Source organism: Gracilinanus agilis, chromosome 5, assembly GCF_016433145.1.
Source record: "Gracilinanus agilis isolate LMUSP501 chromosome 5, AgileGrace, whole genome shotgun sequence".
NCBI classification, from domain to species: domain Eukaryota; kingdom Metazoa; phylum Chordata; class Mammalia; order Didelphimorphia; family Didelphidae; genus Gracilinanus; species Gracilinanus agilis.
In genome coordinates, this window is record NC_058134.1 from 44,780,059 (window position 1) to 44,807,742 (window position 27,684).

Sequence of the window (27,684 nt, forward strand, 5' to 3'; positions counted from 1 at the left end):
GGAATTTGTTTTAACAACTTGCCGTGGTTTTTTATAGGATCAGTATTTGCAACAGATTTCCTCAGAGAACTTTCTAAAACAAAGCAATATTGGTGGGTCAAAAGTTGGGGGAAAAAAAGAAGAGAGAAATCTTCTGAGAAATGAAATTACATGAAAGCCAAAATGGTAATTGGTAGGAGATGTCATTTCCCTGCATTCATTATAATCTTTCAGATTGATTTTTCTGTTGCTTTTCTGGTTTATCTCTGGGCTCAGGGACTTTCTGATATATACAGAGGACCCAAACTTGGCAGCAAGTAGCCTAACTCATTCTAACTGTGTTAATGTTATTCTAGCCCTATTCAATTTACTTGTGTAAAAATGTGTCTCCTGGGGTCTTTGGGGCCTTTTCAGAGAGCTTCCCTGTTGTCCCAGAATGCAAGCTAACTTAGTCATTTTAGCATTTGTATCCTTGTACATGGCTTAGCTGCTCTATTAGCCTGGACTTGCACCATTTTCATACCCTAGTTTGAAACTTTAATCTTGGATCATTGCTAGTGTCATTAAAAGTAACTTCATAGCTTATGTAGTTTGAGTTTGTCATTGGGATTTAGTGCCAGGCACACAAATTACTTCTTCTGTAATCAGCCTGTGAATTCTCTGCCTGTGTAGTTTCTAGTTCTTGTTGGATCTATTTTAAACCAAGAGCTGATTTTTTTGTTGAATCTCTTGTGCCACGTTTCCCTCAGATTTAGGAGAATGTCTTAGATTGTGGCCTGGCTCCTCCTATCATCACTTCTTTTAATGCCCTTGTACTTCAGTCTGTCTTGTGAATGGCCACTTTATCTCCTTCCTCTTATGTTCCAATGGAAATCCCATGACCCCATGGACAGAGGAAGTTCTCTTAAGAGGGGAGGTTGGCCTCATTGGGATGCTCTTATAAACTGTTTTAGATATTTCAAACACATTGTTACTGCTGCTGCTAATAATAATAATAAAATTGCTAATTGGCATAGTGGACACAGCCCTAGCTTTAGAATAATTCATAGGACTGTCAGATTTTAAATTTAAGTTTTTATGCTAATATGAAAGTTCTAAAGTAATATTGAGGTCACTAATTTAAAAATATTATAGCTTAAGTCACAATCACTTTTAGCAGCTTTATTTACAAAGAAGTGGAAAAATATAGATAAAGACACAGAAAGTACTGCCTAGCTACAAATACCCTAAGTTTAATCATAATGTCTCCAGACCGCAAATGTGAATCTGAAAGCAAATCTCACTAGAATCCAAAGTCCTAATTAAGAAGCCGAAATCTGAAGAGCCTGGAGATGCTGAAGAATCCACTGAGAACCTTCAGTGCACACGAGGCTAAGACCACCAAGAATCTCACCAGAACTCATGCTGAAGGGAGTGCCCCACCAAAGTGCCAACAAGCAGAGAGGGTCTCCTTGCTGAAGAACCAATGAAGGAATCACTCCACTCACCACCGCAGGTCAACGCAGGATCCAGGGAAAAGGTCTTCTCCAAACCAGGAAAGGAATCTTTGGAACCAATCTCTCCAAACAGGAAGGGAATCAGTTTCTGGAACCAATCTCTCCAGAAGCCGGGAAAGGAAGGCCATCTACTCACCCAGCAAGCCGACACAGGATGCAGGGGAAAAGTCTCCTTCTCTAGTCTGGCTCTCGCAGAGTGAGTGACTGAATCCTGTCTATAATCACATAACTGGTAGGTGTTATTTTTAAATTAATCAACAAAAACTGAAAACATGCCTATTTAACACTAAGTAGGGGAGGTCTGTAAGCTACTTACTAAAGTGGGTGACAACTCCAGAAGCAACTGACCATCCCCTGGGCAGTGCTAAGCAAATTTAAAGACAGAAATTGGCTCCTGTAAAGTGGACAAGGAATAGGAAATGACATGAAAAAGGACTATAAAAGTCCTGAATGAACTTCCTGTCCAAGGGGATCTTCGGCCTGAATCTTGGGCTTGGAGGATCTTGGACTGGAACTGTGGCTTGGAGTTATGACTTGGGACTTCTACCTGGGATTCTGGCTCTTTGACTGCTTCTGGTAAGACTGCTCCTGGATTTTATCCTTTGGAGCTTTGCTTGGGTGAATGAGAAGCTGACCTTCCTTTCCTGGCTTCTGGAGAGATTAGTTCCGAAGAAACCTTCCCCTTTTGGAGGAGGCCACACAGGTGGAACTCCTGTTTAAATCGCCACCAGGTCTTCTGCCTGAGGATTAACAAGTCTTCCCACGCTGACCTGGAACCTGAACAACATTTAGGGTGATAGGCTTAACATCTTCTCTACTCTCTTTTATATTTCTCTACTTTCACTCCTTCCACCTTTTTGTAAATAAAACTACTAAAAGTCATTTTGGCTTGAGCTATAATATTTTTAAATCCACAACCACAGTATTATCTTAAAATTCTCATATATTTAGTCAAACCCTTAATTTAAAAAAAAAATTTTTTTAAACCCTTAACTTCTGTGTATTGGCTCCTTAGTGGAAGAGTGGTAAGGGTGGGCAATGAGGGTCAAGTGACTTGCCCGGATCACACAGCTGGGAAGTGTCTGAGGCTAGATTTGAACCAAGGACCTCCCATCTCTAGGCCAAACCCTTAGTTTTAATTCCTAAAGTGTTGAATGCAGGATTCAAACCCAGGACTCTTCTCACCTCCAAGTCATTCTAGCACCCGCTCCCCTTTCCCAATTGCCCCAATGTTAAGGGCTATGTCCCAATTGCCCCAAAAGTTAAGGGCTATGTAGTATTGTACAGGGTACAGTGGAGAATATAAAAAGGATTAGAAATTATGGTTGTTAGCTTCAACAGCCAATAAGCAAGGAGCTCACAACCTAGATGGAAAGACAAGATGTTATACATGTGAAAAAAAAAAGGTGTAAATCATATTAAAAGGGTTAAATAATATAAAGAAACAGTATGAACAACATGCTTGGAGGCAATCAGTACTTGATTTAAGTAACCAGTGAGGGGACCAAACAATATGTTAGAGGAATTTGGAGGAAACTGTGGGTGAGAGGGGTCAGGCAAGACACCATGAGGTTGATGAGACTTGAAGTCTGGGTAAAATTCTAATAAATAGAGAGAAGGAGATACAGCAGCATTGGCAAAGTATTGACACACATGCCCATCCAGCATGGGGTGGAATGGAGCTGCTGTATTCCCCCTCTTCTCAGCTCCCAAGAACATTTCCCGAAGACGTGCCCCATCCCTCTTTCCAGCCACCCAAAGTGAGTACTTCCTTCCTCTACTTGCTGGGGTAATGCAGGGGCTCACAGGGAGCTTGAAATTGCAGTTTGGGCACAGGAGTTTGAAAACCTTCTCCAATGCTGAGATAGAGCATTGAAGGGAAGGTGAGCAAGGGTGTGGAGGTAGGTGATTGAGAAACAGTCTGCCTTGAGCAGGGGGTTGAAGCAGAACCTGTAAAAACTGGTTAAAAATCTAGAGCTTAAAAAGAGATCAGAAAAGTGACTTTATAGCAATTAGACCTGGAAAGAACCTTTGTCCAATTCCCTAATTTTACAGTTTGTCAGTCTATATTTACTAAGTGCCTACCATGTGACAAGTACTGTGCTAAATGCCAAGAATACAAAGAAACAAAAGACAACTCCTCTCAGGGAACTCACAGTCTAGTTATATCTTACAGATGAGAAAACTGAGTCAGAGTAATTAATGCCTTGTTAGTTAGTAACAGAGTCAGCATTAGAACCCAAATCTCTTGTTACTGTTCACTGCTTTAACTTCTACAACTAAGCCACTTTTGTACATGGTACCCAGGAGTTTGGCCTTTATCTAAATGGAAAAGACATAAACCTGTTTGAATGTGGGAGTGACTTATTGAAAGCAGTATTTTCAGAAAAACTAATCTGGAAGTAATATGCAGAATGGATTAGAGCAGAAATGGAGTTAGGGAGACCAGTAAGGAGGCAATTGGGTGTGAAGTGTGAATCAGACTTTCTTTGTCTAGCATCAGCAACTTTTAAATTGATTCACCAAAACTGAAAACACCCCTACTTAACACTTTGTTAGCCATCAAGTAAGAGAATTCACAAGTCACTTACTTAAAGGGTTCACATCTTCAGAAACTCAGGAACTTGTGAATCCTTTTGATAAGAATTTACACCTTCAGAGGATGAGAGGTGTGAATCGCACAGACACTGCCCTCTTGGGCAGTGGTAGGCAATTTGGAAGCTATGATTGACCCCTGTGAAGAGGGGAAGAGACAAGAAGTCACTTTAAAAGCCCTGAACTTCTGTGGCTGGCAGCAGTCTTCTGGAGATAATCTTCGGGAGGTTGTCTTTGGTAGGGAGTCTTCAGAGAGGAGAGCTTTGCTGGAAACTTCAGCTTGGATCTGGGGCTTGGAGCTTCAGCTGCTGACCTGCCTCAGGAGGTGACTTTCCATTTGGACCTTGGCTCTTGGACAGTGTCTTGTGTGTGCCATAATTGTAACGATTAAAAATGATAAAGACTGATAAAATAAGGGAAATTAGTAGTTTAATTAAAGCCATGCCATATTGATAAAATATATAATTTGACCATGCGTCTGATAAAATCTCTTCAAAGATACCACCTGTGCCGCCCATCCTTGCTACGTAGCCAAGAGAGCGTCTCACACCCAACCTCCGAATTTAAGCTGCCCTATACGTTGGATACATCCCACGTCTCAAAACCGGAAACCCATTGGATCACGGGGGATGTAGTCTCAAAGTTCCCCACATGTCCACAGGAAGTTTGTAAGATACTTTTAAATGGCACCTCCCTGAATTCCAAACACACACTTGGGTGAGTGAGCAGCTGGCTTTTTCCATCCTGTCTTCTAGAGACATCCATTCTAGAGAGATCTCCTTTATCCTGGAGGAGGCTGCATTGGTGAAACCTTTCCAAAAGACCCCACTGGGTCCTCTGGCTGAGGGTTACCAACCCGTCCTGGGCCTGAGCCGGACACTGGAGCAACATTTAGTGTGACAGGCTAGACATCTTCTCTACCCTCTTCTTGAATTTCTCTACCTTCACTCTTTCCACCTTTTTGTAAATAAAGCTACTAAAAGTCATTTTGGCTTGAGCTATAATATTTTTAAATTGGTGACCACAATATTAATTTAGAATTCTCACATATTTTAGTCAAACCCTCATTTTAATTCCTTACATGGGATTATCTAGGTCTAAAATGATAACGTTGTGAACTAGAGTAGTAACGTGGAAATCTTAAGCAAGGGAGAGATGTAAGAAACTTTGAAAAAAATAGATGGGACCTGTTGACTCATAGGATAAGGGGAGTAGATGGAAAGAAGAAAAAGTTTGTTAAGACTAAAATTTCAAGCTAGCACGACTAGAAAAGTGTTAAATCTTAATCTGCAAGGCGAATCTAGATGTCTTAATCATGTGTATGATAGAATAAATCTATTTTTAGTCTATTACTGTATACTATTTAATAGAGAAAATGAAAAGTTTCTTGAATATTTGTTACAAATAAGAGTAAGAATCTCTCCCTTGGAAGCTATACAACTCTATTTCAAGTGAAAGAGGAATAGATTTCTCCTAGTATCTGTTTTACTTTGGATGACAAGTTAGGCAAATTAGGAGGAGGTAAATGGTTTTCACAAAGCCCAAAGGTACTATATAGCATAATATCTTTATTTGGTTTCTCAGAAACCTGATTAATTAATATAACTTTCAAAGGTCCAAATGGATAGTTTAGTTCAGCATCTATGATCTTGAAAACAATTTTTTCATAACATTTTGAAGTCAGCAAATGGTTTTTAATAACTTTGGTTTTAGGGGGACATTGGTGAAATGAAAGAATATCAGTTTGTGACTGGAATATGGACTAGATCTTTTAAATAACATCTTTATTAGTATTTGTTTTTGCATGACTGACATTTCCTAATGTATCTCTTCCCGTTCATTCTCACCACACAACCATCCCTAATAATAACAAAGAGGAAGCAAAAAGCTCAATAGAACTAACCAAGACACAAAAAAGTATGATGTCGTGTTCACCCCCCAGCCCACCACCTCCAAAGAGAAGCAAGGCAAGGATAGTTCCTTTCCAGAGCTCTCCTTTGGGTGTTGTTTTATAGCTTTTATTTGGATGATTCTATTGTTGCTATTCTTTCCATTTACTTACATTGTGTTAATAATTGGAGATTTTGTTTTGTTGATTCTGTTTACTTCCCTTTTCATCAGTTCATGGTACTTGGCATTTTTAGTGTTTCTTAAAGCACAATAACATGTCATTGCATTTATGTACCTTACCACAGTTTATTTAGCCATCCCCAGTTGGTGGAAAACTATTTTATATTCAGCTCTTTGCTATGACAAAAAGCAGTACTATAAATATTTGGGGGTATATTGAGCCTTTATTTTTGTCATTGACTTCCTTATGATCAAAGATGAGCAGAGGAATCTTTGGGTTGATTAGCATTGACATTTTAGTCATTCTCTTGGATAATTTCAAATTGTTTTCCAGAATGGGTGGACCAGTTCACAGCTCTACCTTTTTATTAGGCAGTAGGGGTTAAGTGAATTGACCAGGGTCACACAGCTAGGAAGCATCTGAGGAGAGATTTGAACCCAGAATCTTCCTTCTCCAGGCGTAGTGCACTATCTCCTGAGCCACCTAGCTACTCTTAGATAGATTCTTGATAAAGGTAGATGAAACTATAAAATTACCTGTTCAGATATTTAGGTTCCTCTTTCTTTTTTGATCTTTCATATTTACTTGTCAGTCGCTACCTTCCAGCTGTGTTTTTTTTTTTTTTTAACTCTTTTTAGCATTTGATCTAGAAATGCCACTTCCCCTGATTTGTAGTCCTGAGGTTGGCTTTTATTCTGGCTTCAATTTAAGAACTATCAGAATCAAGATTGCATCTTTAATTTCATCTCTCAGGCTGCTGGAGGAAAGATTTTTTTATCAATTTCTAGAGGTTGTCCTTGTAAATTCAAAGCAAGGTTAGTCTCATCAGTCTTCTTTTAATGTGAAAAGGTGAGATGTGCTTTACCAGTTTAAAGAAAGCATTGTAACAGGTATTAACAAATCAACATTTCTTTACTTCAGATGAATGATGCTGGGTCTAGATCATTCTAGTCGTCTTCTTTCATAGCGTGCTCTTTAAAGCTCTGCCCCTGCTGCTTTGCCCCTCTGAGTGATGTATTTGCTGCCTGCAGAACCAATCATCATTTCTGGGTGCAGAATTCTGTAGCTGCCCAGAATGTGAGAGGTCCTTCTTTGTTACTAGGCAGTGGAAACTATAGTTTTTTTGAGCTTAAATCCCAAAATATTCATAGATTTATTGTGTGCTCTAGGAATGATATGAAGATTAATATTATATAAATCAATACAGTTTGATTGCTAATATTTCTACCATATTACTATATAATAATATATAGTACAATATAATAAAAATATTTTGCTATATATTTATTTTCACAATTTTTATAAGCATATTTGTTCCATACTATAATTTATAAAAAAGATATCAGGTAGGTTAAATTGCTGTGTTTGGCTCATCTAGCACCATGCAGCCTGTCCCTGTGCTCCATTTTAACTAAATAGGTAACCATCAATTAGAAGCCAACATCTAATTCCCATCGGGCCACAGTCTTGCCGCCTTTCTGGGGCCCTTGTGTATTCCCTTTTTGTATAGGAGCCTCACTCTCACAGAGCTTTCCCTCCCCACAGCCTCAGTGTGGTTCCTCTTATCTTCAGTACTGACTGACCACTGAGAAGGATCCAAAAAAAAACAAGGTGTCACGTTGGGCAGATTGACAATTAGTGACAGAGAAGACAGCAGTGGCAGTCGGTGGGACCAAGAAGTTAGTCACAGAGAGAGGTGCCACGGAGTCAGGCCTCTGAGTCAGGGGGCCTGGGGTCAAGGCCTGCCTCCCCATGTACTCCCATGTGACCCTGGATAAGTCTCTAAGGCTATGAGTGAAAGGGCATGTACTGCTCAGCAGCCTAATCCCTGGATTACAGAGTTGATGTAGCTCTCTACAACCAGTGAACTTTCCAGACCAGGCTGGAAAAAGATGAGTGCCCCACTTCTTTGATATGGACAAGCCATACATGGAAAGATCCAGATCCTCTAGAGACTGCACACCCAGTACTACTTTTATTGGTTTATTGACTGTATTCTCTTCAAGGTTGTCAGGCACATAACCCTGTGCTATCCCAGTTCACCTAAGTGGAAATTAATTTTCTTTTTATTACCTTTCAGTGTGATGTGACCAAGATAGCAGTATGTGAAATTGGATTAATGTATGATGGTTTTATTATTATCTTAATAATCTCTCCTTGTCACCTTTGAATAAGCTCAGGACCTGAAACTTTTAGCTTATCACTCAGCTTGTAGGCACTGGTAGTAGTGAGGGACAGTGGTCCTCCTCTTCTACCCTTTTACTCTGACAGGATTGCTGGAATTCATGATCCACTTTCCTCTTTCCATTTTGCCTTCTCTTGGTTATCAGAAAAAATATGGGAGAGAGGGACCTCCCTGATGAGGAAACTCCCTCTCCCAGTTCAGGTCAGGACCTTCTTTTCCTGGGAAGTTGCTAAGAGTACCAGAGGGAGGTTAATTAGCTTACTCAGTCACATAGCCTGTATTTGGGGGGGGTGGGGGTTCATGGCCCTGAGGCCTGCTCTCCTTTCTCCAAGAGACTTAGACTAAGTGATTTAAAGGAAGAGCAAAGAAACAGATGATTCTGAGACCTGTCCTTCATTTTCCTTGGGGCATCTCCACTTACCCGTCAATAGACTTCAGACTTACTCATTTGTAGGTTAGAATTTCTCTTCTGCTTTCCTTGTCCTATTTAACCCCATACTGATTCCTAAATCATTGGAAGTATTTATGTAACCCTTTAAGGTTTGAAAAACACTTTACAGATATTAACTTCTTATATTTCACAATAGCCTTGGGAAGTAGGTGCTATTATTATCTCCATTATACAGATGAGAAAACTGAAGCAGACAGAGGTTAGTGACTTGCCCAAGGTTATACAGGCTGAAATTGAGCTCAGAACGTCCTTATTCCAGGCCCAGTGCTCTATCCACATTGCCCCTTAGCTGTGTCCTGTTATATATGGCCAGTACCCTTTTTGGGGTTTTTAGCATTGCTGTGGGCATAACAAGGCAGAGGTATAGTCAAACCTTGGCCAGGCCTCTTTGTAATGCCACGGCTAATCTGCCTTCTCCCTGGCCAGCGTCCCTATTTCTTTGGCTAATGATTGATTTCCATTATAAGTAGCTTATGACCTGACATGAGATTTTGAACCATGGATAAATATCACTGAGCTCTCCTTAACTTGGGCTTTTTGGGTCTTCCATATTAGCAGCATTTAGTCAAGACCTGAAAAAAATACTTGTGAGCCCTGAAAGCCATGAGCTTTACAGATTGGAGTCAGGCCATAGTTTTGGGTTTCTCATCTTCATCTCCTGTTCCACATCATGATGTCTAATGAGTCTCAGTCCCCACGTTGGAACAAAGATCCTGTGGAATTTCCCATATTCATTTTCAGAGACTGAATTTTGACTGCTGCCTCAGAAGGTAGATTTCTGAAAGATTTTCTGTCTGTAAGGAATTATGTTTATTACCAAGTTGGAAGGTGCTAGAATGGATTTATACCTCACCCTCCAAGCAGGAAAGCAGCTCACAAGGACCCCCAGCCAGTGTGCTCAAGAGAAGTAGGGGTGGGGTGGGATGGAAGTGGGGGTTGGGGGGAGGCAGAGGCAGGCTCTGTAAGGACCCCCAGGCAGTTATTGAAGGAGGCAAAAGAAGCAACCCTGGGAGGAGGAGGAGGAGCAGCAGCAAGGGTGGCAGAAGCTTTTAAAGCTAATCTGCCTTTAACTAAGATAAGAGTAAGGGTCTTAAATTCCAGACTTCTGGTTGCCAAAAATGTAATATTTAAATCAATATCAATAACTTTGTAAGATTTATTAGTAATCACTTTAAGTAGAAGAAATAAAAAAATAGAAATAGAAGTTCAAAGCCTAATTTTCTAACTAAAATAAGACCACATGAGTAAACTTTCCTGCCAAGCTCTCCCCCTTGGCCTCCACAGCTGTGTTCTGGGAAGAGAGGGGTGGGGTTACACCAAAACTTTATCTTCAGTGCATTGACATATAACATAAGGATGCAAATGGGATGCTGGGTAAGATAATTCTGGGGAGAAAATTCTATTTACACACCACTTGGGCTGAACAGGCTTTGTCTGCCTTCCTTTTACAAAAGGTAAATATTTCTGTTGTTTATGGAGTCATATGTTTCTAGAGAAGCCTAGAGGGCTCACCTTGGAGTCAGGAATCCATCAACAAATCTGTGTTTGGTCCGTACTATGTGCTAAGCAGGGCGCTGAGTGCCAAGAATACAAAGATGAAAAAAATGAAACAGTCCCTCCTTGCTCTGAGTAAATATGTGTGTGTCTATCTGTGTGCTGTGCATTTATGTATAGAGACAGAAAGATAGAGGCAGAGAGAAGGGAATAAATACTTATATAGAACCTATTATGTGCCAGGCACTATGCTAAGTACTTAAAATTTGTTTTTAAACCCTTGCATTTTTTTTTCATTTTTTATTTAATTAATTTAGAATATTTTTCCATGGTTACATGATTCATGATTCCCCAACCTCTTTCTCTTTCCTCCCCCCTTTAAGAGCCAATGAGAAATTCCACTGGGTTTTACTTGTATCATTGTTCAAAACCTATTTCCATATTATTAATATTTGCATTAGAATGATCATTTAAAGTCAAAATTCCCAATTCTATCCCCATCGAACCATGTGATTAAGCAGTTATTTTTCTTCTGTGTTTCTACTTCCACAGTTCTTTCTCTGAATGTGGATAGTGTTCTTTCTCATAAGTCCCTCAGAATTGTCCTGGATCATTGCATTACTGCTAATACAGAAGTCCATTACATTCGATTTTACCACAGTGTATCAGTCTCTGTGTACAATGTTCTTTTGGTTCTGCTCCTTTCACTTTGCATCAATTGCTGGAGGTCATTCCAGTTCACATGGAATCCCTCCAGTTCTTTATTCCTTTTAGCACAATAGTATTCCATCACCAACAGATACCACAATTTGTTCAGCCATTCCCCAATCAATGGACATCCCCTCATTTTCCAATTTTTTGCCACCACCAAGAGTGTGGCTCTGGATATTTTTGTGCATGTATTTTTCCCTATTATCTCTTTGTGTGTAATTAATTTCTGTATCCTTGAACTACAATTCTCAGAACCCTGCTTTCCTGCTTACGTTGCATGCTGGGAATTGTAGTTCAAGGGTACAGAAATTAATTATGCATTTGAAACCTTTACTTTCTATCGTAGAACCAATACTATAATGTATCTCATTTGATCCTCACAACAACCTTGTTTTAGGTGTTATTATCTTACCCATTTTACAGCTAAGGAAACTGAGGCAAATAAAGAAAGAAAGATTAAGTGACTTTCTCGAGATCACACAGTACGTAATCTGAATCCAGATTTGAACTCGGGGGTTTTCTCATTACAGGCCCAACAGTCTAACCACTACACACCTAGCTCTGTGAGTATGTTCACAAGCCAAACAGTGGAACTTCTACTTTGTCCAAGAGGCAGTAGGGGACCACTGGAGTTTGAATGAGGGGCGAGGTCAGATATATACTCAAGAATTACTTCGTCAGAAAAACTAGAGTTCAAGTTTTGTTCTTCATACATCCTAGCTATATGACTCTGGATAACTTGCTTATTAACCCCTCAGAGTTCCAGGCAAGTCTCCAGGACTATCAGTTATAGAGAAATTGTCCCACTACTTTGGTGGAGGGAGTTTCTACATTTGGAGTTCCTCACACCAGAGAACTCACAGAGCCGGGCCAAAAAATGTCTATGTGTGTACATACATTCATACCTATTTACTTCATATCATTGTTTCTTAAATCAGCTTTAAAAAACAATCTTCAGCATAGACGGGAAATTTCTGGTCAAAAATAAAGAGCCTGCCCCTCAAATGATGGCATTAAATAGAGCTGTTGGAACTATTGTCTGGGGGCTTTTCTCATGGAGAAGATGGCGTGCCAATCCTCTCCAATGAGGTTTGGTTGTCTGTAGTAACCGTGGTTTCCTCTGTCCTCCCAGTTCCCAGCATTCTCCGACTTCATGGGTAGGGCTGGTTAGGCTGCAGTCGCCCTCCTGCCAGGGAAGAAGGGATCACGTCAGTGCTCGTGCCCCTGCCTGGGCGTTCTGTGGTTAATAGTGACTTTTAAAGTACAGTTAGAGGGAGCAGCTGGGTAGCTCAGTGGATTGAGAGCCAGGCCTAGAGGTGGGAGGTCCCAGGTTCAAATCTGGCCTCAGACACTTCCCAGCTGTGTGACCCTGGGCAAGTCACTTGACCCCCATTGCCTACCCTTACCACTCTTCTGCCTTGGAGTCACTACTGTGTATTGACTCCAAGGCAGAAGAGTGATTGACTCCAAGACAGAAAGTAAGGGTTTAAAAAAAAAATTAAAAAATAAAGTACAGTTAGAGTGGCACAATCTGACCATTTGATCATGCTGTTTTGACAGTTTTGTCAGGACACTCCAGTAGATTCTGAAATAGTGTTGTAGACCAAGCCACTGATCTATAGAGGATAGACATTATTTTATGAAACCCTGTATTGATTTAAAAAAGGAAAGAAAGTGTTTCCTTTTTACCTTTTTGTCCTATCCAAAGTCTATGTAGATATAGAAAAGTGGTTGGAACATTTGAGAGTCTGCCCCCACTTCCCGCGTCCCCTTTATCAGCTCGATATTGGGAACTTCAGTTGTTCCTTGAAAGCTACTGTAATTCTTCTGTCCCCTGGAAACCCAGAGAGCTGCTGACCAGGGAAGAGATGGGCAGTCCTCTGCCTCTTTAGGCCTCCTCCATTGCTGTTACCTTCCCTGCTGTCCTTGGGGTTATTGAGGAGGGACAATAGGAACAGTGACATGAAACTTGGCTGAGGACTCTGGGGGCAACAATGCTTCTTATTTCCGGAGACTCTCAAGGGGACTATCTTATTTCTTCCCATCCATTATTGGTCAAAAATGCTTAGTCTGAAGTCACTTGATAAAGACAAGAATGGAAAATTGATAGAAAACAGATGGCTGAGTGTCTAGGGAAGGAGCGGTGATTTGAGGGGTCAGAAGTTAGGCCAGCATTTAAAAATGGGGGAGTGTTTGTTCTTTTCTCATGTCTTTATTCATCTCATGACCTTTAATAATCATATCTTTATTCATTTTAATTCTTTCCCTCTAAGACTACCCCCTGTCTAAATCTTGCTTATATTGGCATGTTGTTTGTTCCCTGTCATTAGACTCCGAGCTTCATGGGGCAGGGAGTATTTTTAACGTTCCTTTGCACAGTGCCAGGCACAAACTGGGTGGCATTAAACAAATGCTACTTGACTATCTGACTGACTTTATTTTTTCTAGGAAACTTGATATTTGTTCTGGGAAAAATCTTAGGAGCAACAGGAAGCTTCCTTCTGACTATCTTAAATTGTTCAGACAATTAGGAATTAGTTTTTTTTGGATGTCAAGAATAACCAGCAGGGGTTGCTTCATGTCCAGCTTTTGAACAATGCAGTAGCAGCAGGAGGATCCTTTTTGCTTATATATCCAGTTTCTGTCTTAAAAGGTTATTTGTCTGCCTCTTAATAAAAAAACAAAATACAAAATGTAATGTTTTAATGAAGGAGTTTTAAAAATAATTTACATTATGAATACATAAATGTGACCCATCTCTATGGCCTCCCCCTACCCAAATGTGTATAAAATATATTTGTTTTCAGCTCATTAGAAAGTAAGCCCTTAGGGCAGGTGGATATCTCAGTGGATGGAGAGCCAGGCCTGGAGATAGGAAGTCCTGGGTTCAAATGTGGTCTCTGAAACTTCCTATCCGTATGACCCTGGACAAATCACTTTACCTCAACTGCTTATCCCTTATTGCTGTCAATGTGGAATCTGGAAGCCCCCAAACTTTTAGTTAGCTTAAAGGTGACAGCCTCAGGCTTGGACCCATCACATGAGAGTTCCTCCCTGAGGAAAAGCCAAGCCCAAGCCCAGTGACTCTTCTTGTCTCCAGAAGTCTCTCTCAGTATATCACACCCTCCTTCAGAGGATCATTTCAGCTTAAGAGACTGACCTACCCGAAGTGCTGCCTACTATGCCAAAGAGTCACTTGACTTGGGCTTGGCCTTTCCTCTGGGAGAAACTCTCTTGTGACTGGGGGGAGGGGTCCAAGCCTGAGGCTGTCACCTTTAAGCTAACTAAAAGTTTGGGGGCTTCCGGATTCCACACTATGGCTACTCTTCTGGAATCAATTCCAAGACAGAAGGTAAGGGTTTAAAAAAAAAAAAAAAAGGCACGTAAGCCCTTCTAGGTGAATGGCCATGGTTCTCATGTTGAGGCTTACTAGAAGTATTGTACACCCTGTGTAAACATCTGAAAGAAGAATTGACCTTTCTTTTGAAATAGAAAAAAAAAGTGTATTTTTTCCAGCCTAATTTATAGCATGTTAAAAGTTCCAGTTGTCAATCTTTAGTGCTCTAAAAATAAAAATCAAAGTAATGCATTAATTATATGCAGAAGATTGACCTCCTTAGAGACCAGTCTTTCTTTTAATTTGTCATGTTAGGTGGTGTTTTGCTATGCTGTGCCAAAATGCTTCCTTACTAATTTGGATCTCTGTCTGTGGATACTTACCTCTGGGGCTGATGTTTGGCCCTTAGCTAAAACTTCCCCCAGATTTCCAGGTTGCCTTGGTAATAGTTTGGAGTTTGGGGTATGAACACATTTTTTTTTTACTGATTAACTGAATGAAAAATCATCAGATTATTTCATATTGGCCATTGTGGAGCCATGAAGATTTTAACCATGTGGGGGCAGTGTTCTAGCACTGACTGGGCTCTGGGTTGGTAAAACATTGTGGATCCTTCTGGGCCATCTGGTCCCTCAGTTTGATTGAGCTTTAGAAGACATGGAAGTATTAGTTAGCATTCCATTGTTTAAAGAAAAGATCCTCAGGATACTGTGGTCTGCAGTTTAATTGAAAATGATGACAACTCTTGGGTTTTGGCAGAAGTTGTAGGGTACAGTTGGTGCACTGTTAGCTGACTCAACATAAACATTTGCCCGTTCTGTGCTAATATTGTAATACCCATGTTCTTGGTGAGATGTACTTTGGCCATAAGGAAATTTGGAGTCTTGAATTTTTTGTAATGGTGATAGAAAAAAGGTTTTTAGACTCTTCTTGTCTCCAGAAGCCTCTCCCAGTATATCACACCCTCCTTCCCAGAATCCAATGCGGGACCTTGAGTTTAGGAGCCTGATATGCTGCCTACTGCTATAAAGAGTCACTGGGCTTGGGCTTGCCCCTGATGGGAATGATCATCCCCACTCAAGCTCAAAATAAGGTCTTTTGTTAGTCTGAGACAAGTGAAGTTGGACTTTCCCTCAGGGAAGAACCATTACACAACAAGGTCAAACTCCCCCCCAGGTTTTCACCATTGAGCTAAGTAAACTGGGGTTCATCAAATCTTTCCAGGCTACAAGTTTGGGGGCTTCTAGATAACAAGTAGACACTTAGACTCCAAAGGTAAGAGCTAGGCAACTGGGTTAAGTGACTTGCCCAGGTTCACACAGGTAGGAAGTACTAGTGATTAATCTTGATGTTCTGGCTATAAATGAAATTAGAAGAAAGAAAGACCTTTGCATTTAAATGGAAGGATGACTCAGAGAGAGGTAAATAAGGGAGTTAGAGAACTTGTTTCTAACTTGTGCTTTAGAGCAATTACAAGGTCATGCATAATGTGCATTTGCAAAAAAGATTGCTCTAAAAAGGAATTATTTATGCACTGGGGCCTTGTGCTGTAGATTGGGTGGAGAAATTCAAGAATGAATTTGATAAGATTCTTCAAATTAAATCTATATATTCTTTGATACTCAGGGCCTTCAGTGCAAAGGTGGAACTAGCTAGGTATTATGAGAAATGTATTAGAAACACTAATTGTGAAGGACCAAGAAAAGCCAAAGACTGCTGGACCTGCAGGAAACTGAGAAGAAAACTAGTAGTTACCATCTCCATTTTTTAGCTGAGAAAACTAAGGCTGAGGAAGGTTTGTTGACTTGCTTAAATCACATAGTTAATGAATGTGGAAGGCCCAGTTCCGACTCAGGTTTTCCAATTCCAATCCCAGCCCTTTGTCCATTTTACTACCAGTATGCAGTTGAAGCAATACAATCCTAATCAGTACAAAGAGGAGGTGGATTTTGGGAGGCTTCCTTTCCTCTGTTTGAGTTGGCCTTGCTGGTCCTCATCAGACCGATTTTTCAATACTTTTGTAAGGCAAAAGTAGCTTAGAACCTTAGAGCAGTGTACCTGAGGAATATCATGACCTGACTTAGCATATTCTAAGCCAATCTTATGCCAAGAGTTGTGGTCTTCCCACATTGGCCACCTGGGGAAGTTGAGAGGGAAGGTCATTCTAGGTTGGTAAGGGGCCTGGGGCCTGGGTGGGTGGGTGGGTGGGTCAGGTAACTCTAGTACCTTGTTTCAGACAGATCTCAGCCATGATCCCATGGTATGAGGAGCATGGCTAGTTTGAGCTGTAACTACTGATGTGTAGTGGTATGCAAGATGAGAGCAGATAATGGATAGTGAGGTGGGCTGGTGATTTAGCTCATCATACCAGCTAAATTAGCAAAAGGAAAGGAATAAGTGGAGTGAGAGGCTGAAAGGTCAAGGAGGGAAAATGAATCTTAAGACAACTCATACTGCACAAATATGAGAAATTCCAGTCACGTGTAGCTCCAGGGCTGAAAAGGTTCTATGCTTGGTAATTAAAGTGGCAGGATTTAACTGCTTGATTAATTAAAAGTCCCATCAGATTTTGATGGCTAAGGTCCATGCCCTGGTATGAAAGGAGTGCAGTTCCACTCATGGAACAGGGAAATCCAGAAGGGCAGTTTCTGTCAAGTGGCCTTGTCTAGGCCTCCTCCTCATTGGTTACAACATCTCGCCTGGTTATCAGTGCCAGGCTTGTACCAGAGTTAGGAAGAGAGTGGCACAACCCCTCCCTGCCTTCCCTAGGGAAGAGGAGGGAAAGGGCAAGTTAAATGCAATAAGTAAAACAATACTCAAGAAGAATTCTAGGATTTTACAAAATCATTTAGACAAAAATCCAGGAAAACCCTGAGAGTTCTGGTTTCTGTTTACAGAGAGCATTGTTCTCCATGAGGTTGAGCTTGTTACCTCCTCGAGCCTTTACTCAAGACATCTCTTATATTGTTGTCAGGACACATATCCCTCTTGATTCTGACTTTTTCCCTCAGGTGGATGGAGATCTTTTGGCCAGAAGGCTGGTCTACATTTGGGTGCCACAGGGAACCTGGCAGACCATAGCATTAATTCAGGGTAGGTGGAGATACAGCATTTCAGGGAAAGGGAAATGCCCTTCAGGGGCATATTTGTATTGTTTCTGGATTGTGGCATTACAAAGGAAAGGATATGGGGCCAGCCCACTAAATGAAGATGGGAATTATGTCATCTGGAAAAGGAGAAAGGCCAGAGGAAGAGCAGGAAGATGCCATTTTAGGGAACATCCTGGGATACTAAGAGGGCATTAGCACACAGGGCACAGCAGGGTAACATAACTTGCTGAAGAAGTTGCTCTACACAGCACTTCTTCATAATACAAAGTGGGCACAATGACAATTGTTGGGCTTTATTGGGCTTAGAATGCCGGCCTAGTGCCCACCTGAATGTTCTGCTTTGCTCTAAAGGCTAGGAAGGCTAGTGCCTTTTGGGATGTAGGGGACCCAGCGAAGAATCTTCTGACAACCTGAGACAGTAGAGTAGGCAGCCTTACCATGAGGCCTTTACGTTTTCCTTAATCCAGTAACACTTGAAATTTTAGTGGTGCATAGTGATGCCTTGTGTTGCTTCTGAGAGGTTCCTTTTGAGGAAAAACAGAAACATCCACTGGGCTTAGGGGTTACCAAGCCAAGCCCCCAATGATGCCTCCCTCCCCAAAAATCCTGCTGTATTAGAAATCACCTTCTGATATTTTGGCTGTGTATTTCTTGCTAGAGACTGAGACACCTCTCTGTATGTCACCTTGTTGCCTTTTGGCCTGAACATGGCCATAATAGTGTTATATTTGCTTCCCTATCCCATGAGGCTAACCAAGGTTAGTAGCAATCTATTCTCAGATAGAAATGACACATTTAGGACAATGCCAAGAGCAGGCTTTCTGCTACTAGCCAGCAGCATAAGCAGGTTTCCTGGCTGCCACACCTTGAGGCCCCATCTCATTAGCATCCTAAGGATTAACCTACAAGGAATATAATCCCAGTGAGTGGAAGTTCACTGAGCTCTTTCGTAGCCATGTCCAGCGTGAGGGAGCATGGCGGAGTCACACTCTGACCACCATCCAGCCAGTGATCATAATTAGAGGCAGTTCATCTGGCCATCCATCAGGCCTGCTTGGACAGCTGGGCCTTCTTACCTTGTCACCAACAGCTTAGATGAATGGTCTGGCTATCGAGCTGCAAATTAATGGCCAATACAAGCAATCATTTGTGCCTGCTGGTTCGAATGAAGCCTGTAGGAACAGTTAAGAAGCTGATTGGATAGAAGGGAATTGAGTCTAGCCCTGAACCCCTCGGTGCTGCTGCTAAGGAAGAGACATTCACCACCACTTCCTTGGGATGGGCTCTTGGCGAAGAGGTCCCAAATAGGAGCTGGGGTCTGGGGGAGAACTTATGAGTGGTATCCCTCAGAAGAAACGGAAGGGCCAGGGAAGAGACCTGCAATTTTACTCAGGATTAGCGACTCCCTCAGGCTTTCTCTCCTTCACAAACCTCTGGGGATCGTACTGTCCTTTCTTTCTATTCCATCTTTCTTCTTATTTTTGGTAGCTTTAGAAAATCAATTCAGAAACATTATCAACCTGAATTAAACAAAAGTTTTGTCCCATGTGCTGTGTGTCCAAAGTAAACTTAGGAGAATCATTGGTCAGCAGAATCACGGGAGCCAATCAAAACACTAGACTAAAAGACTAAATCTGGAGGAATGATCCGGAATGAATGAGAATGAGCAAAAAAGCCAGGGGTAGAAGGTGTCCAGAGAGTGGATAAGAACTAAGGATCTCTCTGCCCCCCAATAGAAATCAGATCAGAATTTGAAGACTGGACAGGAAGCCAAGGAGGGCTCTTTAGTTCATAAGAGGAAGTAGCATGTCCCTATTATAGGTTTAAAGGCCTCCAGTGAGACCTATACAATCAGTCAGACCATTAATGAGTAGCATCATTTTCTTAGTTTTCTAGTGACAAGAAAAACCAGACTTATTTCTGATCTCTGGAAATTGTGAAAAGTATACAGTTCTTTTCTTTAGAAAGAAAATTAGAAGTTGGGGTGGAGTGACATAGAATGGAAACTAAAATCAATATTTTCAGCTTAAGCTCTCACCAAGTGAGGTTATTGTGACTCTGACCAAGCCCAACCTCCTGCAAGAGTTCATTTAAAAAATATTCACCATTTATTTCAGTGCTGACGCGGATTCCTTTGCCTTGAGTCATTTGTAATAAATATAGTGATAATACGTTACGAGGGCACAGTATATGTTGTTAAATTGGAATCAATAAAGCCCAGACTAGTCAGATCCTGCCATTCTGTCATCTAGAAGCTTCTATTACATGACTGACCTTTTTTCCCCCTTTTTTAAAAAATGTTTTTTATGTAGTTAAGAAAAATGTGTTGTCCTGTGAAGCTGTGATTCTTAAATGTTCTGTCACCTATAAATTCTCTAAATGGTAACCTTCTAGAATACCGACTCCGGGTTTTGATTCATGCTTCTGGTTTTTACATTTAACAAAATGGTTCAGAAATGAAGTCTGCTTATGATACCTCTTCTCTTTTTCCATAATTCCAGCTGATATTTGTATGACCCCTTCAGGTTTGCAAAGTGCATTCCATGTATTAATTAGCTTATTTGATCTTAAGTATAGCATAGATGATAAACTTCATTTTGCAGATGAAGAAACTCTGGTTGAGGGAATCTCACTTGACTTTCCTAGGTCTCTTTCGACTCCAAATGTCATGCTTTTTCCACTACATCTTGGTGAGATCTTGCTTTCAGGCATAGACACAAGCCCTTATTCTTCATCTCTTAATTCAAGTTCATGTCTTGATTTCTTTTGACTTATTTAGGGTAAAGGATATTGAGTCAACAAAATTTCACTTTCCCCCATGAATCATATTAATTGAGTTTTTATATATGTACAAGAGATCCTAAAAAAGGCTCTTATGATTTTTTAAATGAAGGAATGTTAGATGATTTTTACTAAAAAAAAGTTTAAATAGCTATTTAAATAAACTAAGGAGACATTAATGCATTGAGGTTAAGAAGGAAAATAGTTGCAAAATCCTTGCATTCAAACTAAGGAGACATTAATGCATTGAGGTTAAGAAGGAAAATAGTTGCAAAATCCTTGCATTCAAACTTCTCTAATGAGGATTTGGTATTTAAGATATATAAACAATTAATAAACATATATTTACCTGCTTAAATATATATTCATGTAAATAATAAATATATGCATGTGTATATATATATGTGTGTTTTTAACCAGTTGCCATTTTCCAATAGATAAATGGTTAAAGGATATGAACAAATAATTCTCAAAAGAACTGCAGAGTATTTATAGCCATATGAAAAAATGTTCTATATCACTAATAGTAAGAGAAATGGAAATTAAAACAATTTTGTGGTGCTACCTCATACCTTGCAAATAAGCAAAAATAACAGTAGTCAATGTTGGAGGAGTTATGGAAGCATAGGCACCTTGACATTGCTGATGTAACCATTTTGGAAAATGATGTAACATGAAATGATGTAACCATTTTGGAAAATAATTTAGAATTATGCAAGTAAAATGACTAAAATGCCTATACCCATTGAACTAGAGGCTCCATTATTGAGCTGCCACACCAGGGAAGCTGCTGCTAAGAAAAAAAAATCCCCATATACTCCAAAATATTTATATCAGCCTTTGTGATAGCTAAGAATTAGAAACAAAGTAGATGTCCATCAATTGGGGGATGGCTAAACAACTAGTGGTACATGAATGTACTAGAATGTTACTGTATGTGATAGATAGGAGAAGCATAGGAAGATCTCTCTGAATGATACAGAGTGAAGTAAGCAGGGCCAGGAAAACAAAATGATTCCTGTAAATAGAACAATGCTGCAGAAAACCAGAAGTGTAACTAAAAGAGACTTCTAAAAATCAAGCAGGATGCAGATGAAGAGACATGTGCAGCCACACTTGACCTACCCTTGGTGGAGGCGGGAGATCTTCAGGGACTTTACATTGCACATGTTTTTTGACTTGTTCAATGTATCAATCAGTTGTGCCAACCTTTTTTTTTCCTCTCCAAAAAAATATTGTTTTATGGGATGACTCTCTGAAAGAAGTGGGGAAAGCTATTTTAGTGGAAAAAAGAAGCAGAAAATACCAATAAAAACTTAAAAAAGAAACAAGGAAGATTTCTGGTCAGTAAAGCATGATTTTACTTTCAAAGTGACCTAAAGCCTTCCTATCTCTATTTCTTGATTTATTCCTACATTGGAAAAAACTGCTTCCCTGATACACATAGTAGTGAAAGCAATGCTTTAAAAACATTTCTTCTCCGAAAGGAAAAGTATTTTTGTCATTGTAAAAAGTAGAGATTTCTAAAGGAAATCAGCAGGTTGTAGAATTCTTTTTTCCCACCTCCTCTCCCCACCAAAAAAATCATAGATCATAAATTTAGAGCTAGAAGGGACCTTAAAGCCACCTAGGCTGATCATCTGCTTTACACATAAAGAATCAGAGGCTCAAAGATGTTGTTCTTGCCCAAGCTCACACAAGTAGTGAGTAACAGAGTCAATATTTGAACTCAGGTCTCCTAACTCTAAATCCTGTGTTCCTTCCTGGGGCCAAATATACGCTGTAAGACTTTAAGGGGGTGTCACCCCGAAACTGGGTGACATGGATGGTCATGCCACCCCACAGGAGTTGGGGGTGAGGCTTCTCTATAAGACTAGATATGGGGTACCCCAATTCGACTCTGAATAAGGACGGGGTTCACACAAACCTCCCCCCAATTAGTTAAATTCACAGTGGGTGGTCTAGCTTCAAGATGGAGGCAGCCAGACCAAGCTGTGTTTCCCCTCTCCTTTGTTGTCTCTCAGGCACACTGGAATGCTATCTGACTGATGAATGGCTTTTATTATTCACAATTCAGGGATTAGGGAAAGGGGTGAAGGGCAGAGAGATTTTGGGGTGCCCTCTTCACTATTGCTATGAGGTCTGTCACTTGGGTGGGATCCCTAATGGTTCTCACTCCTAAGCTCCTCCCCTCGATCCTTCTCCTTCTGTTTCTATTTCTATCCCTTTCTATAATTGTAAGGTTTGACTGAAAAAGGGTCTCTCTGCAGGGTTGGGTAATGGGAGAAGGAGACTTAAGAAATCACTCCCAAAATTGAGCCCAAAAATTTAGCTGACTCAATGTTGAAGTCTTGATGGGTGAGATGCGATGGAATGGCTTTGATCAGGGGATCAGGGTTTCAATTTCCAAAGAAAGATCTTCTGGAAGCCCTCTGGACTGGATTTGAGCTGGGATGTCCTCCTCCTCTCTCTTCCCAGTCCTCCGCTGGAAGCCCTCTCTTCTCCCTCTTCCTTCGGAGAATCTCACAGAATTCAGTCTGGTCTCAACTGTCAGTAACTGTCACCAACTGCCTTCTTCTGGCTCCTTTTGTCCCATCCCCTTGGCACAAATCCCGTCCTTACACTAGGTAACTCAATATCAAAATTTTGGATCATAAATCTAAAACAGGAGACAGCCTCAGTCAAAATGCCTTGTATTCAGTTCTCTGAAGCATATTGGCTATGTGATCTTGGGCAAGTCACATAAGTACTCTTGGTGCTCCTAGGCAACTTTCTAAGACCATAAGTAGCAGAACAATTGATTTTTTTTTTTAAACTGATAGACATAGGTTGTTTCCCCACAGGGAGATCTACCACAACAATGAAATCATTGGTCTAGTCACACACAAAAAAACCAAAACAATTAAAAAAAACAAAAATGACCCAAATAGTCAACCACCTTTTTCATGAATTAGAATTGTATGTGTTGTAGATAATGAAGATATAGAAAAGTAGGTGGAATGTGACTCCAGGACCTTCCCTGGAAGTTATTTTTTTTCAACTTTTTTTTTTTAAACCCTTAACTTTTGTGTATTGGCTCCTTGGTGGAAGAGTGGTAAGGGTGGGCAATGGGGGTCAGGTGACTTGCCCAGGGTCACACAGCTGGGAAGTGTCTGAGGCCGGATTTAAACCTAGGACCTCCCTTCTCTAGGCCTGACTCTCAATCCACTGAGCTACCCAGCTGCCCCTCCACCCCCGAGAAGTTATTTTTAAAAACTGTTAATATCAGATGGTTTTCTTGCCATTTGTTTCCTTCTCCTAAAAGTGAAGTGGTTGGGAAAAGAACCATAATATGAGAGTTTCTTGAACATGGTTTACTGTGTTGGGACCCCTTGTTTTGTTTTGAAATAAATTTTGAGGTTCATTATTTAACTATGCAAGGCTTAACCAGAAGAGGAGAAAATGCTAGTATGGAATAACTTGAAAGAAGTTTTTAACTTTGTTCTTTACTATAGATGAAGAACCAGCTCCATCTGATGGAAAAATTATGTTCAGAAAACCAGCCAAGCGATCCTCTGATGAGAAGTATATGGGTTTGACAGCAAACTCCAGAAAGAAGAAAAAAGATGAAGAAAAGAAAAAGGAGGACTTGGTTCCAAAAAATGTTCAAAAACAAATAAAAAATAGTAGCCTGCTTTCTTTTGATGATGCAGAGGAAGAAGATTAATATTTGTACATATTTTGAACGTTTGTATTTTCTCTTTTGCAGCCATTTGGGAATGTTTCTTAAGCATTTTATTTTGGCCTCTTCATTTTTTTAAAGAATGGCATATGTTAGTTATGTGGAGTATGTTTGAACTCTGTTTAATGTAATTGAAATATTTCAACAAAAATAATAGCAGTTATTAGATCTAGGAACACATGATGTGTGTCTGTACCTGACACCACTCTTCTTGCTTTTGTAAGATCTCTAACATAAAACTCATGACCATTTAGGTAAAAGACAGTAAGTATATATATTCATTTAAGATTATTAATTAGAGCTAGAGACAAGGAACTTATGTTATTTGCTAAATGACCTTGAGGAACCTTGAGGAACTTGCCTTGTTTTCTCCATCTATAAATGCATTGATTTATTTTAACACCTTGAATCTCTCCAAATGAATATTAATACAAAATACTTTTTTACTTTAGTGCCTGCAACTTCCCTCAAATGTTAACACATCTTTTAACTTACGTAATGTAAGCATTTAAAGCCTATGCTTTGTTAATGTTTTGAGACTTTTTGCCATTTTTATTATAATCCTCTTTTCAACCTTAGAAAGTTCCACATAAGTTAGTGAATGATTTACTCCTTTATGGCATACGTATTTAAAAAAAAAAAAGATTTGAGATTTAGGATAATGTGCATTTCAACAACAACAAAAAAATTAGGTGCATTCTCAACCCCCATATAACTATCTAAAATAATCTATTTTGTTCTAATTAAAACACAACCAAGAATTTATGGCAGGTTGGCCCAGACTCTCTTGGTGTACGAAAACATCCTGAATCTATTTTCTTATTTTACAGCAAAAGAAGTAAAATTAATGGAGAATGTAAAGCTTTGCAAAAGAGCAGATTAGAATTTGCCTTGTTGCAGCTGTTTGAGGTTTAACTGTTACTGTTTTAATGTAGCTCACAAGCAGAAAATAAAAGCAGAAAATGTAAATAAATAAAACTGATCCTTAGATGTGTTTATACATGAACCTAAAGCCAAGACAAAATGGGGATCCTGATATGATTCTGATTTTGCCAACCTAAGCCAGTGGTTAATTCTTTTAAAATGACTTGCTTCTTTTCTTCTCTACTCCATCAGCACTGTAGATAGATTTTAGATAGATTCCAGCAGTGATTCTCAAACTTTTTAGTGTTCTTTACATTCTTAAAAATTATCGAGGACCTCCAAAGAGCCTTTGTTTGTTTGGGTTATAACTAATGATATTCATTGTATTTGAAATGAAAACATCTTAGTATTGTTATTAAAATTGTTTTGACCTCAAGGACCCCCTGAAAGTGTCTGTGGACCATACTTTGAGAAATGGTGGTTTACAGTAATTGGTTATGGATGGGAATGTTCTTTTACTTTGCAAGAAACCTTTTGGCTCTATGACCAGTCTTCTGCCTAAAATGTAGCAGAGAGAGAGCTTGGGGAATAGGCTAAAAGCTGAACAAGATGGCAGCAAATTCCTCAAGGCAAGAAATAAAAATTTAATTAAATTTTAATTTTTATTCAGTGGTGTTACTACCTATTGCTCAGGATTGTCAGTTATATCCTGGAAATTTGGGCCAACTCATTCGAGCCAAACTCATGAAAATTGCCAAAGGGCTTTTAATTTCCATATAGAGTTTGCCAGTCCTTGGGGGTTTTAGACTTACTCAAAAGCACTATGCCTACAGTGCTGGATCTTCCTTACTATCCCTTACCCCTAGATCGCTTTAGAAGGTTATTGTTAATAATAATGATTATTCACTGGTGGGTCGTGGTCTACGTAAACTTGTCTCGTAAATTAAGCTTAGGTAATGTTATCCATCATTATTACCTATAATGTTCCCTAGATTTTCCCTAGATTTTCACCAACTCCCCATTACTTTTGAATCATCTGATGATGTTAAGTGACCTGAAAAAATTGGTAGCCAGCATTGTGGGCAACATTTTGAAAAAAATTTTAATTCATTGCTCAGTCATCTTTTAGTTCTAATATAATTATTTCAGTCTGTGGGCCCGAGATAATTTTTAAAAATTGTATGCTTTGGAGTTGAGCTGATAATAGGTTTGAAAAAAGTGCATGCAAAAAATTTGTTAGCATTGAAATAATAATGATTTTTTTGAAAATCCCTGTGCAGCTTGCCATCTCCCTAGGAAACTGGAGAAAAAGGTAAGTGGGAAGGTTTCAGATGCAAATTGGTACAAAAGTCTAGAAGAGCACACTTTTAATTTTGCTTCCCAAGTATTGGTACAAGCTGAGATGGGGAAGGCTTCTTCTACTTCACTCTCTGGCTGCTGGAAATGTGGGAAGAGCTATTTGCTGGTCTACTTTAAGCAGATGTTTTGTACCAAAACTGGAGTGGGACTTAGCATCTTTAGATACTTCTTTACTATGTGACCCTAAGTAAGTCACTTCTCTCTTATACTTAAACTTCTTTATCTGTAAAATTAGGGTTTGGGACGTGATGGCCCCTTCCATTCTAAATTTTGGTTTTATGACACTCATCCTTCTTATGAGTTAGATCAAAAATTGTTGTATTCTCAATAGGCATTGAAATAGATAAATGTTTTCAAAATTATGATCAGAACCAAATGACCCTCATTTTCTTTGGCATTTTATTGACTTTCCAATTGATTTGAACATTTTTTTTTATGAGCAAAGGAAAAAGAGGCATGAGCAACTTGGTTATTCAGTATAGGCTCTCAAAGAGTAGGATTTTAAAGAAAATAGCATTCAAAAGCCCCCTGGGCATTCCTGAAAGAGGTTAGGAATCTACTTCCTTGGAAACTATTCAGAATGTTATGTAAAATGAGGGAGGAGAAGATGCCCTCTTGAGGTTCTTTGCAATACTAATATTTCATTTTCAAATACTGGTTATTAATCCTACTTCCTCCCTGGGAAAAAGTTGCTGGACATATCTTCAAGGTAGAACAACAATGTATTAATTAATACACTGAAGAAATAAATTAGACACTGGATTGTGGGCCTCTTAAAGCAAAGTTTCATAGTTGAAATTATTTTACTGGTTGCCAACCACTCAGGACTCATTTTAAAATTGAACTTTATCACAAATTATAAAAGATGCGTGTTGTATAGAATGTATAATATAGTGTTCCTACATTATAATTTTTAAGATACTTTTTAAATACTTTGGAAGAGACATGAGAGTATATGCCATATTATAATTTAAAGATGCTTTTTAAAGGCTATTTCAATTTTTTAGCACTAAAAAATAAGGTAAAAATTTAAAAAATTTAAGCTGTAGGAAAAGAAAGTTATTTTTGATTTTAGGACTTTAAATAAAATGATAAGTTAATTACGGTACAGAAATAAAACAAATGTACAGTTAGTTAACTTGATAACTTACTCGAAGAGTGTTTCCTCTCTGCTCTGTAATTTAATATGAAGCCTTTTGATCTATCCTACTTTCTAATTTAAGTTGTATTATAACCTTTTTTTAAACCCTAACCTTCTGTCTTAGAATTGATATTAAGTATCGGTTCCAAGGCAAAATAGTGGCAAGGGCTAGGCAACTGGGATTAAGTGACTTGCCCAGAGTGACACCACTAAGAAGTGTCTGAGACCAGATTTGAACCCAAGACTTCACATCTTAAGATCTGGCTGGCTGTCCACTGAGCCACTTAGCTGCTTCTTGACTATTTTTTTTTTTTAAGTGAGAAACTTAAAATCTTCTAAAAATGCACCTTAAGATATTAAAATAGAAAATGTATTGATTTTTTTCCCTC

The 27,684-nt window shown here is 39.5% G+C and overlaps 1 protein-coding gene across 1 annotated transcript in view; it reads left to right on the forward strand.

The window, feature by feature from the left end:
* The window catches only part of KIAA1143 (KIAA1143 ortholog), a 37,794-nt gene extending 12,340 nt beyond the window's left edge, over positions 1-25,454 (forward strand). Inside the window, exon 3 of the mRNA XM_044677702.1 lies at positions 23,705-25,454. Within this exon, the coding sequence (XP_044533637.1) occupies positions 23,705-23,916 (212 nt within the window). The 3' untranslated portion in view covers positions 23,917-25,454. The remainder of the gene's footprint in view (positions 1-23,704) is intronic.
* Positions 25,455-27,684: the final 2,230 nt, after the last annotated feature.